Source organism: Numenius arquata, chromosome 6, assembly GCF_964106895.1.
Source record: "Numenius arquata chromosome 6, bNumArq3.hap1.1, whole genome shotgun sequence".
In the NCBI taxonomy this organism is placed as follows: Eukaryota; Metazoa; Chordata; class Aves; order Charadriiformes; family Scolopacidae; genus Numenius; species Numenius arquata.
In genome coordinates this window covers 43,015,105-43,030,327 of record NC_133581.1, presented here as the reverse complement: position 1 = coordinate 43,030,327, position 15,223 = coordinate 43,015,105, and the positions used below count along the sequence as shown (strand labels likewise).

The window sequence follows — 15,223 nt, the reverse complement described above, 5'->3', positions numbered from 1 at the left end:
CTGCTGATTTCAAGGATAAATTTCTCCTCGGGACATACAGTGCAGAGAGGTATCATTCATAGTATCTGCTCCTCAACAACTGCTGTGTAAGTGGACAGCCTAAGGGGTTACGTTTCTTAGCTTTTGATCTGGGCAGCATCTGTTTGTCAGGATGTGTGTGATTTTTCTCTGTGACATAAGATGATCAAGACAATAATGCTGCCTTCTGACTCCATATCATCTGGGTTTATCAAGTGATTTGCACTTGTAGACTGCAATACATAGTTTTCGTGTTACACAGTACAGAGAAAGTGATTCTTTCTGCTCCTCTCATAGAGGTGGGCAGAAATTCTCATATCTAAGTGTCACCATTTATCCTGCAGGTACTGGAGAAAAAGTTTAAAGATTTTGTAAATGAGGTGAAACCTCTGGGACATTCCAAAGTTGTCTCCTTAAATGAGTTAGCATCTAAACTAGAGAAGGAGGGCCACAGCAAGATGGACATTATCCAGAAGAGAACAAAGCAAATCAATGAGACGTGGGAGAAACTATGCCATGCTATCCAGACAAGGACAGAGGTAGGAAATACATGAAATACTGGGGCATTGAATTCCCTGCAGTTTCCCATGTCCTTCTTCCTTTCCCAAACCAGTGCATTGCTCATATTGAAACACAAGGTTTATAAGAGCAATAGGTGTATTTTGTTCTATTCTTTCTTCAAGCAATTCATGCTCTCCATCTTGGTCACACATCTTATGTAGGGATAAATTGCTCTTTGGTGACATCTGATTCTTTCCATTGACAAAGAGAACTTGGGGAAATTAGGTTAGCTTGGACGCCTCACTTTCAGGTGACTTAGTTGGAAAGGTGTTTCGCTTCCACTCTTGTTCACTCTGTACTATATTAGGACATATTAGGGTTGCTCTTTTTTGTGCCGCAGCTATGATATATAGTATTACCATTAAATTTTTTCTTCATTCCAGAATCTAAGAGCAGCCCAGCAAGTTCACCAATATGATCATGATGTGGATGAAATAAAGGGTTGGATGCAGGAGAAAGAGGCAGTGGTGGATATAGATGATTATGGATATGATCTTCCAGGTGTACAGACACTTCTCAGCCAGCTTGAGGGAGTAGAGGTAAGGGGATCTGTCACGAAGCAGTGGCAGAAAAGCATTAATGGCCAAAAAAAAAAAAGAGACTGTTGCTTGATTTGAAATCCTCTCAAGTGCCTTGTTTTCAGGCCAACAAAAGAGAAATTTGTTGCACCCTGAAATACTCATTTTGCTTCACGGGAGAGGGCCTTTTCCTCCTTTAATACTGTGATATTATTATTAATGCTTTTACTTCTAAGGATTAGCTTCTCTTCTAAAATCTGTTCCAAATTGTTATCATAATTACAAGGGTGTCATCTGAACTACAAGTGACTTCAACTCCACACTTATCAAAATAATTAGTGTGTCGCATTCTTTGATGTTTGATGATGAATGTTAAAAGCCATTGGGAGGAAATTGAGAGGAAAAGTCTTGACAGAGTCATATTTCCAGCCTCTGTGCAGCCAGTGGCTAGAAAAGATATGCAGCATCTTTAAAATCTGCTTTTGATCGATGTAAGGAGTGACTTGTTCTTACAATCCATTCTGTCCCTGTCCCAGAGAGATCTAGGAGCCATCATGAAAGAGCTGGAACGGATTCGGGGAGAGGCTTGGCACCTCAGCCGTACATACCCTCAAGTCAAGGAAAATATTATGGAGAGACTCACAGATGTGGATGAGTGCTGGGAAAACCTGGACAAGAAGTTTCTGGAGAGGAAGGCAAGACTGAGCCAGGCAGAACAAGTCCAGCTCTACTTCAATGACTGCAGGGAGCTGATGTATGTGTTGGCCCCTTGAGTTTGGCTGCGGGCCTTATTTCTTCTCTTTCCCATATAGGATTTTCTAAATTACACCTGTCAGTTATTTGACTCCTGTCCCAGATGCTCCGCAGCTTGCTTGCAAATCTCTTTGAATAAATACAAGGCATCTTCTCAACAGCGCTTTACAGAATTTAGCACACATCAGAGGTGACCATGCCACTCCACTTCAGCACAGTGTGCATGACAAACCCACATTGTTAGACTATTTCCTAGATAGTCTTGGAGAATTCAGTCACTCTGGATAGATTTGGTAGTCTCACAATTTCAATTGAAAATACTGTTGATTCTGTGGGAAGATGGGTGAGTCTCTGCTAGATTGTCGAGTAATTTGTAACACCTGTGCAGACACCAGCACCCATTTTTCTCAGAGTCAAAAAAACTACATTAAAGACAACCTTCTAAAATAGGTTAGCAGTTGGTCAAGTGCTGAAAGGGTTTCACGCACATGTATTTAATGCCACTGCCCATACGCACACACCCATTCTTACTAGGGGTCAGGTTTTTTGCAAGAATTCAATTGCTGGGACATTCCATTATCTTTTTTTCCTTTTTTAAATCTGAATTAGAACAAACTGCTGAATGTTTAAAGGATAAGGATCGACAAAATACACTTTTTTAGAAAAGATATGCTGAGCTAAGTGTCTCATTCTGTTTAAATCAATCATGCCAAAGTATCTATAAGCAGAGGTCTAATGTAAAAATTGAAATAAATAATGGAAATAACGCTATACTCAAAGTGGCGGACCAACATTAAAATATTATATTTTATCATTTTAATGTCATTTTCGTCAAAAATGATACATTTTTGATGGAAATTGTGTTTTTTGAACAGGATTTCTCACAGACGAAATATGGACATTTTTAGTTCAGTGTAGTTAATGAAAAAGTTAATCCACGAGAGGAGTAGAAATACAAAGACAATGAAGTGGTTACCACTGACTATTGGACATTTACTATGCTAAGGGATAGATCCTGAGCTCAGGTAAATCAAGATGCATTTGTTTATGCCAGTTGAGGCCCTTGGAGTTGAAAATTTTCCTTAAAAAGTATCTTTGCTTGAGTGCTCTGTATGCATATGGAGTACTTTCATGCATGTTGATAAGACTGGATGGACATCTGGAAGTCTCTGTGTCCCTGCACTACACATAAAAGTGCTGTGAGTGTGTACAGCCGAGGTGTTTGCAGTTACAGTTCTTTCTGAGGATCTGAGTGTGCAGTGCTTCAGTATGTATAGATACTGCAGCTGCCTCTCTAACAGGCACCGGGTGTATTATATCAGGTTATAAAAGTCCACAGATGCATGAGTGAACCTTCATCAATGTGTTTGTATATTCCTATCTTTCATGAGCAAGTAAAAGTCCATGTGCATGTGTCCACAGCCACAGGATGTGTGCGTTCCTGAGTAGCCAACAGACTCGGATCCCTTCTGGTTTTACCCTTTTGACTCTATTCTGCAGGGCCTGGGCCAATGAGATGCATGCACTGGTGATATCCGAGGAACTGGCAAATGATGTCCTGGGAGCTGAACTGCTTATCAAGCGTCATGAGGAGTACAAGCGTGAGATAGAGAAACAGTGGCTAAAATATGAAGAAATGCAGCGGGCAGGAGGTGACCTGATGAAGAACGGACATTTCATGTCTGTGGAGGTGTGTTAATGAGTTAAATATTTTATAAACAAGAGTGAACAAAGAAGATATTAAATAGGCAGGAGTTGCAGCTTTGTCTGGCTTTCAAAACAGAAGTACTAAACAGGACAATCAGGTTCTCTACCATTGAAAGCTGCAGACTTCGTGTGACATGTAGAAAAAGAAAACGCCTTTTAAAGGTCTTACTCCTCTAAAAACTGATTTTGAAGCTGACCATAAAAGAATAGTCCCTGGATTGATTATGGCTATGTGGGGGGTAGGGAGGTATTGCTATTCCACAGAAAAGATATCCCACATAAATGAGATTTTAGCATTTAACTGCACAAGACCTAGGATAAAATATATCACAATACAATCAACTGTAGGACAGAGAGATGTCCCTGAGAACACCAAAAGGTATGTAATTCTTCAGAAATGTTACAGAGCCAAAGGGGCAAGAATGTTAAAATTTCTGTGGTCCTGTATCTGTGTACCTTTGGACTTTGACCTCTGCAGTGGTCCTAAGCTTGTCTTGATACTGTCAGTACATGCAGAGATCACACCATCAAAAACATTTTCAGAATTTAGGCAAGATTACAATACTTCTGTTGTAGAAAGAATTAGAGAACTTTCTACAGCTTAAGGCTCTCCATTGTTGCCTTGCCATGAACGGATGTATTTGTTGAATCTTCTGGTTCTCACTAGTTCTATAATACAAATTTTCTGGCTATAAAGTTTCATCACAGCACAGCATATGGCAGAATACCGGTCACATGGTATGTAGGATATGCATACAATTATAATACATAGCTATACAACGTACAGGCTAAATGGATTCAAATGAGAAAAATGAGGACCCAGACATCGTTTCCAAACTATGTTAACAACAAAAAGTTACCTAGTGGTCATCTTCTGGATCATGAGGACAGACAAAACGCTAGTTGGGTGTCACATGAAAGTCTGATTGGATTTTTCACCTCCTGGCATTGCAAATGTTATTTTTTCTAGATTGAAGAAAAACTCTTAGAGCTGTCAGAGCTGATGAAGAAGGTAAAGGAGAGCTGGGATATGAGGAAAGAGTTATATGAAGAAAACTGGGAGATTCAATTGCTCCGCAGAGAGCTAGAACAAGCAGAAGCATGGCTGGCTGCCAAGGAGAGCTTTCTTTCAGATCCTAGCTATGGGGTGAGTAACAACAGTGCAACGCTATTGAAATGTCTTTTAGCATAGACAGAGTGCTTGGAGCGTGTATCACCTTGGGCCCGAAGTTAATCACAATCTAAACAGTAATGCACCTTGAGATAACAAAGAGCAGGACCTCTGTCCTCTTACAGAGGTGAGCCCAGGACAGTTGCTGCATTTTACATGGCGATGGGCTCCAGGAGATAGTGGCTACCAGGGGGTGGTAGAATTCCAGACCATTTTTTCACATAATAAGATAATTTGCAGAGGGTTCAACCTTCATTGTCATGCTGAGAGCCTGTTTCGAAAGGTTTTTTCCTTGCCTTGTGTTGGGCGGCAGCATGTTTTGCACAGAAGGCTTGATTGCTAGCTTGTAAATTGCTATTTAACACCAGCATCCATAGTTTTGTTTTTTTCTTGTCGTTGACTGTCTTCTAATGGTTTATAAGATGGGAAAACAGTGTCATAAACTCGGGTATTGAAAACTAAGCAGAGAGCAAGACAGAGGTTTAAGATGGAAGGGATTGTAGGGCAGCAATAAACTCTGTGTCTAGCACAAGCTGGAATCCAAGCACTTAATATGTATGTAAACAGTTATAGTTGGAAGCCATGGTACCACATGGCTTTGCAGAAAAAAAGAATGTTGTTATTTGAGCTCTTTTTTTCAAGTACAGCAGACAGACTGCAAGCTTACAAACCTTTTCTTTGTGTAAATTAAGATTTTTTTCACACACTGTCAGGGGTTTAGACATTGAATTACAATTATTTCAGAATCGTCATTTGGCTAAACAGAATAGGTAAATCTGAAAATCTTAGGCATAATCTCTTCTGATGGACTTGGTTTTGGACTTCTGTATCTGATAATCTTTCCCTTCAGGATTCAGTGTCTGAAGTAGAGGAATTACTGAAGAAACACCATGATTTTGAGAAGATGCTTGCAGCTCAGGAGGAGAAGTTTGCTCAGCTCAGCAGGAAAACTAAGGTGAGAAGTAGAAGGTCAATGAGCTGTGTATTAAACAGGATAATGGGGGTCCTTGAATGTTTGGGGCTCAGTCACTCTATAAGAATTAACTCTTGTGCTGAGATGGAGTAAATGAGTGACCAAAGCTGAGATATTGCAGATAGAGCAGCTGAGAATGAGGCCTGTATGTGGACCAAAAGAGTCCAAGTAGCTTGCAAAAGCTTCAGGGGAGAAGTGGAAGCTTTCTTCTGCCAGGAACAGCAAAAAAGCTGTGTGTCATTGCTGTGTGAGAAACAGGGTGTTCCCCTCACTACACAGATGGAGAGATTTTGATCCATGCAGAATTTCATTAGGGAGCTGCAGCCACCTCACAGTGCTGGGGGATAGCAAAGCGCTGAAAATAAAGGAGACTGGGCAGAGATAGGCCTTTTTCATTCTGGCATCAGAGTTCTACGATGGATTGTATTAAGTACAAAAAATATTCAGTCAGCCTCCCAGATCCTGTATCAATGGTTTTTTAAATTACTTTCTTGAAATAACCAGCCAAACGTAGCTTTTGTGTTTGGTGTTAGGCTAAAAATTAGCTTAGCTGGGCCTGCCTTCTGTTCAGTGGCTTGTGAATTAGCTACATGAAAGGAAAAAGGTCCTCCACTCTAAAATTTTCCATCAGAACACCCCTAGATACTCGCTGTTCCCACAGCAAACTTAAGGAAGCAGTGCCACAGAAAAGAAGCAGAGTTTCTCTAGAGCTCATTACTCAGCCTTTAGAGAACTTAGCAAGGGCAGGATTCACTGTATTTGAGATTAACTGCCATCAGTATTCGTGGTTTGGGCAACAAAATAATGCTCAGTACATAGCAATTAAGTTCAGTTCTAACACTAAGAATGCTAGTGGAGGTACAAGCCTTAAAATTCAATGCCAGGAGAGAATGTATTTCAAAAACTATTCCTGCTTAAAATTAAAAAAATCTTAGGTAAGTACCCATGAGTGCAATAAAGGTAATTTAAAAAAAATGTGATGCTTGTGTCCTACAGAGGGAGATGAATCTTCTGAAACAAGTGGACACAGAAGAGAGCGAGCAGAAGGATAAAAGCAAAGTTGTACGGGTTCCTTCTCTGAAAAGAAAAACGTCCGACAAAAGGAATACACCACCAAAAGTGACAGAGATAAAGAGCACAACACCACTGCCGTCTGTGCCCTTACCCAGCCTGTCCTGGAGGGCCCCACTCGAAACTATTTTCTCCCCCCTTGAAAAGTCTCCACCAACATTCCAGCAATTCATTGCTGGGGGAGTCCCAGAAGTGCTGAGCAGCAACAAAACAGAAATGAAAGCTGAGAGGAGGCTCAGTGAGATTGTCACTCCACCTACACCAAAGTCAGTGGGTCCACGAGCTACGTCTTTGGAAAGTCGCAGTTCTTTAAGCTCTCCTTTATCTCCTACTCCCACAAGCCAGCCACGCAGCAGCAGTTTGTCAGAATCCTATGCCACAGGCCTTCTATCACCTCAGGAAAAAAGTGCTAGAGGCTCCTCTTTCTCCAGCCTGCAGACAAAAGTAATGGCAACTCCACCGGAGCCTGGCCAAAGGTCACTAGATAAATCACCAGACTTACTGAGGTCTCACTCCTCTTCAGAGAGATTAGCGAATACATCTTCGGTAAGTCCTGGGGGTTCCTGGCTCTCTCCTCACAAAAATACGGTCCTGTGCTGGTTAAAATAAGGAAATGCAGGAAGTTCTGTATGAAAGTCACTGAGAGCACTGTACAGTGGGCGTTTCAGTGGATACACTCACGGATCTGAACAGCAAGAGGCATTTTCTGTGCCTTTGCAGTTGATACACTTTCCAAAAAGATTGTTGACTTAAGCAGCTAGGTATAGCTTGAAAGCATTTTTAATTTGCTCAGCTTGATCACCTAGGTCTTAACAGCTGCATTGGCTTCTGTTTTTCTTTCCCAAATGAGAGGTTATTCATGCTGATGAATACTCAGCAGAGCACTTAACAAGAGCCAGGAGATACCGTCTCACAGAGGCAAGGCTGCTGATTTACCCATACCCTCTGTGTGAGGTGGTGGTGCTCAGTGTCAGGTGAGTTTAGAAGTCAGGGAGAGGCAGGACTTAGTGCCACCCTTGCCAAAGAGCCATCCTGGTGCAAGACTAGAACCAGCAACTCCTGTTTGCTCGCCCTGGCAGGAAATGTGCTGTGAACTCACGGACACGTAAAAATTGTTCCCTTTCCCTCTTGCACTTTGAGAGGAATTTGTTCGTGACGTATCCAAGTGTGCCAGTACCACACCATACATAGGTGTAACTCAGCATTATTGCAGGGGTGGTGTGAGTAACTTCAACGATTTAAGTTGTAAATTGTATCTAATAATATAAAAATTATATTAATAAATTAATACACCATGATAGAGCAAATTCCATGTGCAAATTGTTCTAGAAGGACCTTAATTATCTTCATTTAGGTAGTATAACAGAGATGTGACTGCAACCTAGCTGTGCTGTGAATGTAAAGGGTAGAGGCTGTAGAGATCAGTTTCTCTGTGTGGAATTTATCTACAAAGACCTTCAGATATCATAACATATGTTTAAGAGGCATTTTAAAGTTAAACAGCGATGTTCTTGTGTGTCTCAGGCTTCTGCAAGTCTCCAGCACATGGAAGGATTCCTAGAAAAGAGAGACCAGCTCCTTCCAGGAAGACAACAGGTAGAAACAAATGCCATTACTCTGGGTTAATTCATCTTTCCTTGAGTTATAGGCCAGATCTGGTCTTACTTCTTCAGGATAAACTCTTGCTGAAGAGGAGCTCAGGACTGTGGGTTTAATTCAGTTACCACTAAAACGCATGAAGAAACGTCCACTGACTTTAGCAGTATCTGACCAAGTCCTTCAGAGAAAGAGACAGGGGAATTTTTACCTGTCATCAGAATCATGCAGCACAGGGTCTGGCTACATTTAATGGATTTATGAACCAGAGCCTAGGCTGGATGAACACGTTAGTTATGTTCCCCTAATGATAAATACAGGTTTCAATATATCAACTGAATTGGGGGAAAAAAAATCAATATTTAAAATAAAAATAAAAATACAAGCTTGTATCAGCATATGATGTTTTTTTGGCAGAGAAAGCCCTCACTCCCATGCTCCCAATGCTTATAATTTCTAACTGTGTTAGAAGAGAGGTAACGTTTCTGTTTATCTTTGAAGAAGTGGTTTGTTTAGTCCAGGGCTGAATGAAACTGAATTCTAAATTCTCATCCTGGAAAAGAATATCACTTCAGGTCAGTAGGCTAATGATCATAACAGGCAGGAAATTTTCTAATTTTCACCACCAATCTGCAGACAGCTGAGTGTTTGCTGAAGTATTGCACGTAAACAAGTTCTCTTGGATTGTTTGTCCCATAGAATATTTCCTCTGAAATTTTTAACTTGAAAGACCTCTAAAAAACTTAATCTGGTGTGGACTCCGTCTTCTTGAAGAGAGAAATTAAGTTTTTCCTCTCTTCTCGATACTCTGAATTTAGTCTGCTGTGATACTGAACTTCCAAACAAGAAAAACTATGAGTTATCTTCCTCAGGACTTTTTCCTTCCTTTTCTCTGAATGACCTAATTGTCGACTTGACTCACTGGCATAACAAAATAAGACTATACGCAAGTTAACAGGATCCCTCATCCAGAAGGGTCTCATGGCTCTGACCTTTTCCTGGTACACAGTTGGGGCAGGAAACAGCAGCTGCTTTTGCACAGTGTTCAGTACCGTTCCACCAGGGCTAGTTTAGGATATGAAGAAGAATTCAGCAGCCACACTAGATTGAAACCACACACTTAAAAAAACAAGACTGCAGTTGCACAGCAGGTAAAGGGCCAGCATTTCAGCTGGGGAAAAGTGGAGCTTCTAGTGGTCAAAAATAGACATAACTTTGATTATCCACCTTCTCTCAACGGTGATGCTGCCCACAGCATGCTGTAGAGCTTGCTTGCACCATGTCATATCATTTGTTCAGTCCTGACTCAAAGAGACCCTTCCTGAATCACCCACACCAGAAACTACAGCAGGTTCTGTTCTTCTGGGAGATAATCATGACTAAAGGAGCTTCTGTGATCATAATCTGGGGAGCTCCTGGCTTCCTGTGGAAGTTGCACATGAGAGATTTCACTACTCCAATAAAATATATAGCTAATTATTGGATTTTATTACCATTTCTATCCATATAGCCAGGCTCAAGGTCTTGGAAATCCTTCTACGCAAAACTTGATGGATTAAAGCTTGATTTCTATAATGATGAAAAAGACGCATCTAAGGTAATCTGGTTTTTGAATCTTTCTAGTAATCTCTGTGTTTACCTATCTAAAAATGCATTTAAAAGAAAAGAGAGTTACATTTGCTTTGCTTTGGAGCTGGGGTAATCAGTTCTCTTTCAAATGTCAACTGAGTGAAAATTCAACAATTGTTCAACTGATACCAACTATAATACAGAACAGTAAGCTTTCAGAAATTTTCAAGCATATTCCCTAAAAGAAGTAACTTATTCAAGAATTGCCTTCAAGATATAATGCAATAGTCTGTTGTTCCTCTGTGGTTCTTCCTATTCAGTGATCCCAGGTATAAAGCAGAAAAAGATAGTACGGGTGTGTAGTCAGCCTGGGGGTTGGTGTGGAATTGAATCCTAGCAGAAAAGACGCAGAAGACATTTTGTTAATAATTTCATCCCCCTTCAGAACGTATCCACGCTCCTGTCCCTCAGCATTCCTGGTGCCAAATGTGAGAGGCTGGTAAATTACATCAGGAAAGAGAATGCCTTCATGCTTCGGTAAGTCTTATGGAGAAGTGCACTATTAAAATCCTCCACAGCTACCTGTACAGCTGTATTTGCCTACAGTCACTTAAGACTGTATGCTGTTAGGAGGCATAACTGCCTTAAGGACAGCAGGTATGAGGCAAGGCTAACTGGAATTCACCTTCTCCTGTCTTTGTTTACAGGCTGAAAGACGGGGCAGAGTATTTCTTCGCAGCACCTTCTCAGAGACTGATGGAGGACTGGCTGCAATCACTACAGAATAACATAGGTACATTCTCACTTCAAGAATGAGCTGTGTTTTTAGCAAGTGATGGTGAGATACAGAGAAGAGAATGAGAAAGTGTCCTTAGCATGGGGGATTCTGAGCTGTCCTTTTTTGTCTCTGTTAGACAGCAGTACACAAGTCACCTGCCACCTCGCAATGTAATGACCTGGCAGGAGAATACCCAGGGTGACTTGCAAAGAAGCCTTTTGGTTGTACTGCAGCTGGCATCAGTTTATTCCTGGGGCGGGGGGCTTGCCCAATGACTGTATTCATCCTTTTATTAAGGAGTTGCTTTGGATCTTGGTCAACAGCTTTTTTTCTGAATCTAGAGCTCTTTCTGGACACCTCACTAGGCTTCCTGGAAAGGAAGCCAGAGCACAATTATAGCAATGATGTTCAGGGAAAGTTGTTATGGACCCAGAAATGGCAAACTCTTAACACTACTTCAGAAGGTTTTTATTTGTGTTCTTTGACTCTGCAGGACAGAGTAACAGATCACATTCCACAATGATGCTGCAGCCTTTCACTCCAAACACAGAGACCTCCCAGACAAGACTGTGGGACTTTCCAGACAGAGACTCTGCTGAAAGACTAACCACCAAAAGCTCACTCCTGAGGTAGGGGCTCTGGGCTGCAAGGCTGTACTAGCATCACCGCTGTTTGCGCTTACGGAGCAGTCACCTACAAAGGGAGATGATTGCCCTGAGGTCAAAAAGTCCCGCTCTTCTGTCCCTAATCCAGTAAAACATTATTCCTGAGTATGACCCTACTCGATTAATTTGTGCCATTTATGATGTGCTACAAACAGTTTTTAAAAATGGGCCTCACTGTAGTCAGCCATGTCTTGCCTGTGGTTGATGACAAAATTGGGGCACGCAGAGGAATTCTTGTATTGGCTATTGTAGGCACCAAAGTTATTGAAATAAAGTATCTGATCTGAAGACTGGGTTAGCTGTATGCTCAACAGAGAGAGACTTGTTCCAGCAGATGAGGGAATCGGAGCAGGAATCTACAATGGATGCCTTGGATTTTCCTCTGAATATTCTCTCCAGCAGGATCTGAGAGAAACCCAGCCTCCTGGATTTGGTTAAGGAGCCAAACCAGTTGTCTAAAGTTGCACTGTTTGAATACTGTATTCAAAGGCTGTTTTGAAAATCCAAACACAGGCACGTAAAACACAGACAAATGAGGCCTGTAGTGTAAATCAATTTCTGCTGCATTTGGAGTCAGAAAAATCTTACAGACTATGAGGTGGAATCCAGGCCCTTCTGCCTGGTGGGTTTTTGCTACTGAGCTAGATGCCTGACAAGTTCTTACTTATACACAGTGACTTAAACTCCTGTAGATTGTACCTGATTTTCTGATGATGCGTGTTGTTGGTAGGAGAACACCTTCCTTCAAAATCAAACCAGAGAGAGATTCTGCAGAATTTTCCAGAGATTTTAAGGATGATGGGACTGCAGTGACACGAGTCTCCACCACCACCCTGAGCCAACAAACTGGTAATCAAACAAAACTGCTTCCATCTTTACTAGAAGCACAAAGAGAAAAATTACATTTGCCCCAATGAATACCAGACCCTTCACCATTATATCTTAATCTGGCCATTTCCTCTGGAAATGCATTGATATGTTTTAAGTTAATCACTACCCTTGGAACTTATTTTAATTCTGTATAAAAATCTAGTAAAAACATTAAATATAATTAAACAGGACTGCATCTGGTATACTTTTGTGTATATGACGACTCTGTCATTCATAGTATCCCCTAAATGGCATCTACTCCAAGTGACCTAATGGAAGAGGGAAGAGCAGAGGGACATTTAAGCCAGACAGTGACTCTGTGAGACAGAAGTGGGGAGCACTGAGCGGAGCTCGAGGTGCAGGCTGTGAGCGAACATAGTAGCTTTGCAAATATCAACGGGTAAGATTTAAGCGGGCTGGGCGGTCTGTGCACCATGGGAGCAGAAGTCTCAAAGGGAGCATTTGTTGTGTAATTCCTGCAGCGTTCTGTAGTCTCCGCAATCTTTCATTTTTACAACACATTAAGCAACAATTTCCTAACTATTTTCCAATTCTTTCTGGATGAGGTTACCAGGAAAAAAAGTCCTGCAGAGTTACTGATTTTTAAGGGAATCTGAATCTAAAATAATGCATGAACAATCAGTCTTTCAGTGTAAAAGGAGAGGAAAAGCAGGATAGCAAGGAGGAGTCTAGTCCCCAGACCACTGCTCTCAGAAAGACCAAAAACTAGATTAATGAACCAGCCTGTTGGGAAGCTGGGTTGAGGAGGAATTCTATAAGATAGTCTTTTGGGAAAATGTGGGTAAGGGGAAAAAAACATGTCTAATAGTATGTTATTTGTATGAAGTCTTATCTTGTTCTCGTTACACTATTGGCCTTTTTTACTCTTCAATTCCTATAGCTGAACAGGATGTTAAGTGCACACAAATTACCAAATTTTTATCTCCACGGTGCACACAGCAAAGTCCCAGCACGATGCAGCAGCAGCAGCGCCATAAAGACGGGCGACCACATCGGTCTGAGTCTGTTCTTTTTAGCAAGTACTGTAACGCTTACTTGGAAAAGATACCACTCCTGGGGCTAAACACAGAAGTGTTGGTGGGATGGGACCTCTGGAGGTCTGTAATTTAGTGTCTTACTCAAAGCCAAATAATCCTCAACACTAGATTAGATCAGGTACGCTTTTGTCTAGATAAGCCTTAAAAACCCTCCAAGAATGGCAATTGCCCAGTCTCTCTGGGCGACCTCTTTAGCGCCACTCTACTCTGACTGAATTTGTTCGTAAAGTTTCATATGACCCTTCCAATCCAGAGCTTGTGCCTGCTGTCCCCTGCTAGGCTATACACCGTTACCAAGAAGAGCGTGAACCCATCAGCTTTGTACCTGCACTTCAGCAGCTGAAGGTGCTGTCATGTCACAGAATCACAGAATCACAGAGGTTGGAAGGGACCTTTTAAGATCATCTAGTCCAACCAATGAAAAAAAAAAAAAAAAAAACAAACAAACAAAAAAAAAAAACACACAAACAAAACCACCACACACGCAACCCACACACACACCACCACACCACCCAACACTAATCCATATTCCCAAGCACTATGTCAACTCTTCTCTTGAATACCTCCAGGGATGGTGCCTCAACCACCTCCCTGGGCAGCCCATTCCAATGCCTGACAACCCTTTCAGTAAAGAAATATTTCCTAATATCTAACCTGAACTTCCCCTGGCGCAACTTGAGGCCATTGCCTCTTGTCCTATCATCTGTAACTTGGGAGAAGAGACTGACCCCCGCCTCTCTACAGCCTCCTTTCAGGTACTTGTACAGAACAATAAGGTCTCCCCTCAGTCTCCTCTTCCCCAGACTGAACAACCCCAGCTCCCTCAGCCTCTCTTCGTAAGACTTGTGCTCCAGACCCCTCACCAGCTTCGTTGCCCTTCTCTGGACCTGCTCCAGCACCTCAATGTCTTTCCTGTGGTAGGGGGCCCAAAACTGGACGCAGTACTCGAGGTGGGGTCTCACCAGTGCCGAGTACAGGGGGACGATCATCTCTCGGGTCCTACTCACTACACTGTTCTTGATACAGGCCAGGATGCTGTTGGCCTTTTTGGCCACCTGGGCACACTGCTGGCTCATGTTCAGCCTGCTGTCGACCAACACCCCCAGGTCCTTTTCTGCCAGGCAGCTTTCCAGCCATTCTTCCCCAAGCCTGTAGCGCTGCCTGGGGTTGCTGTGACCCAAGTGCAGGACCCGGCACTTGGCCTTATTGAACCTCATCCCGTTGGTCTCAGCCCATCGATCCAGCCTGTCTAGATCCCATAGATGTCATACTGCCTTCTTTTTTGCCAGACTAAGCAAGTGCAACTCCACCAGCCTCCCCTCATGGGCTGCTTGCCCTCAAACACCTCATCATCTTGGTAGCCCTCCATCGCATCTGCTGCGGTCTCTCTGCTTGTCCCTTGAACTGGGCATCCCCAAACTGTTCACCATATTACATGTATGACCTCGTCACTCCTGGCTAAAGGGGGTAACACACCGTTACACGGGTGACTTTATTTGCAGCGCTTACTCAGACTGACCGTGGCCGCAACTGCCAGATGTTTTCAGCAGAGCTGCTACTCAGGCAGTTGCTTCTCAGTCTCTGCTGACAAAGGGGCATATTCTGCACCTGGTGCTGTTTCACACCTTTCCTTGTTCAACTTCATGCAATTTCTGTTGGTCCAATCCTCAAGTTTTCTCTAAGTCCTTCTGGATTGAAGATCTGCCATTAGTCATGTCAGCCACTCCCTGTTTTTTTAGTATTGTCCCCAAATGTACTGAGGGTGTGCTCCACCTCACTGTACGGCTCACTGATAAAGTCATAGAACAATATTAGTATTTACCCCAGGGTATTCCAATTGTCACCAGCCAATGTCTAGAAGTCCAGCCATTAATTGCTGCCATTGCAGAAGACAGCTCGGCCAGTTTTCAAGCCA

At 42.3% G+C, this 15,223-nt stretch overlaps 1 protein-coding gene across 1 annotated transcript in view; it reads left to right on the top strand.

Annotated features, from left to right (window-relative positions):
• SPTBN5 (spectrin beta, non-erythrocytic 5) overlaps positions 1–12,454 on the top strand; it is a 96,562-nt gene extending 84,108 nt beyond the window's left edge. The window contains exons 55-67 of the mRNA XM_074148448.1: positions 363–557; positions 963–1,118; positions 1,634–1,851; positions 3,351–3,540; positions 4,528–4,704; positions 5,579–5,683; positions 6,698–7,318; positions 8,297–8,368; positions 9,879–9,965; positions 10,383–10,474; positions 10,645–10,730; positions 11,209–11,344; positions 12,111–12,454. Coding sequence (XP_074004549.1) covers positions 363–557; positions 963–1,118; positions 1,634–1,851; positions 3,351–3,540; positions 4,528–4,704; positions 5,579–5,683; positions 6,698–7,318; positions 8,297–8,368; positions 9,879–9,965; positions 10,383–10,474; positions 10,645–10,730; positions 11,209–11,344; positions 12,111–12,297 — 2,322 coding nt within the window. The 3' untranslated portion in view covers positions 12,298–12,454. The remainder of the gene's footprint in view (positions 1–362; positions 558–962; positions 1,119–1,633; positions 1,852–3,350; positions 3,541–4,527; positions 4,705–5,578; positions 5,684–6,697; positions 7,319–8,296; positions 8,369–9,878; positions 9,966–10,382; positions 10,475–10,644; positions 10,731–11,208; positions 11,345–12,110) is intronic.
• The last annotated feature ends 2,769 nt before the right edge of the window (positions 12,455–15,223 follow it).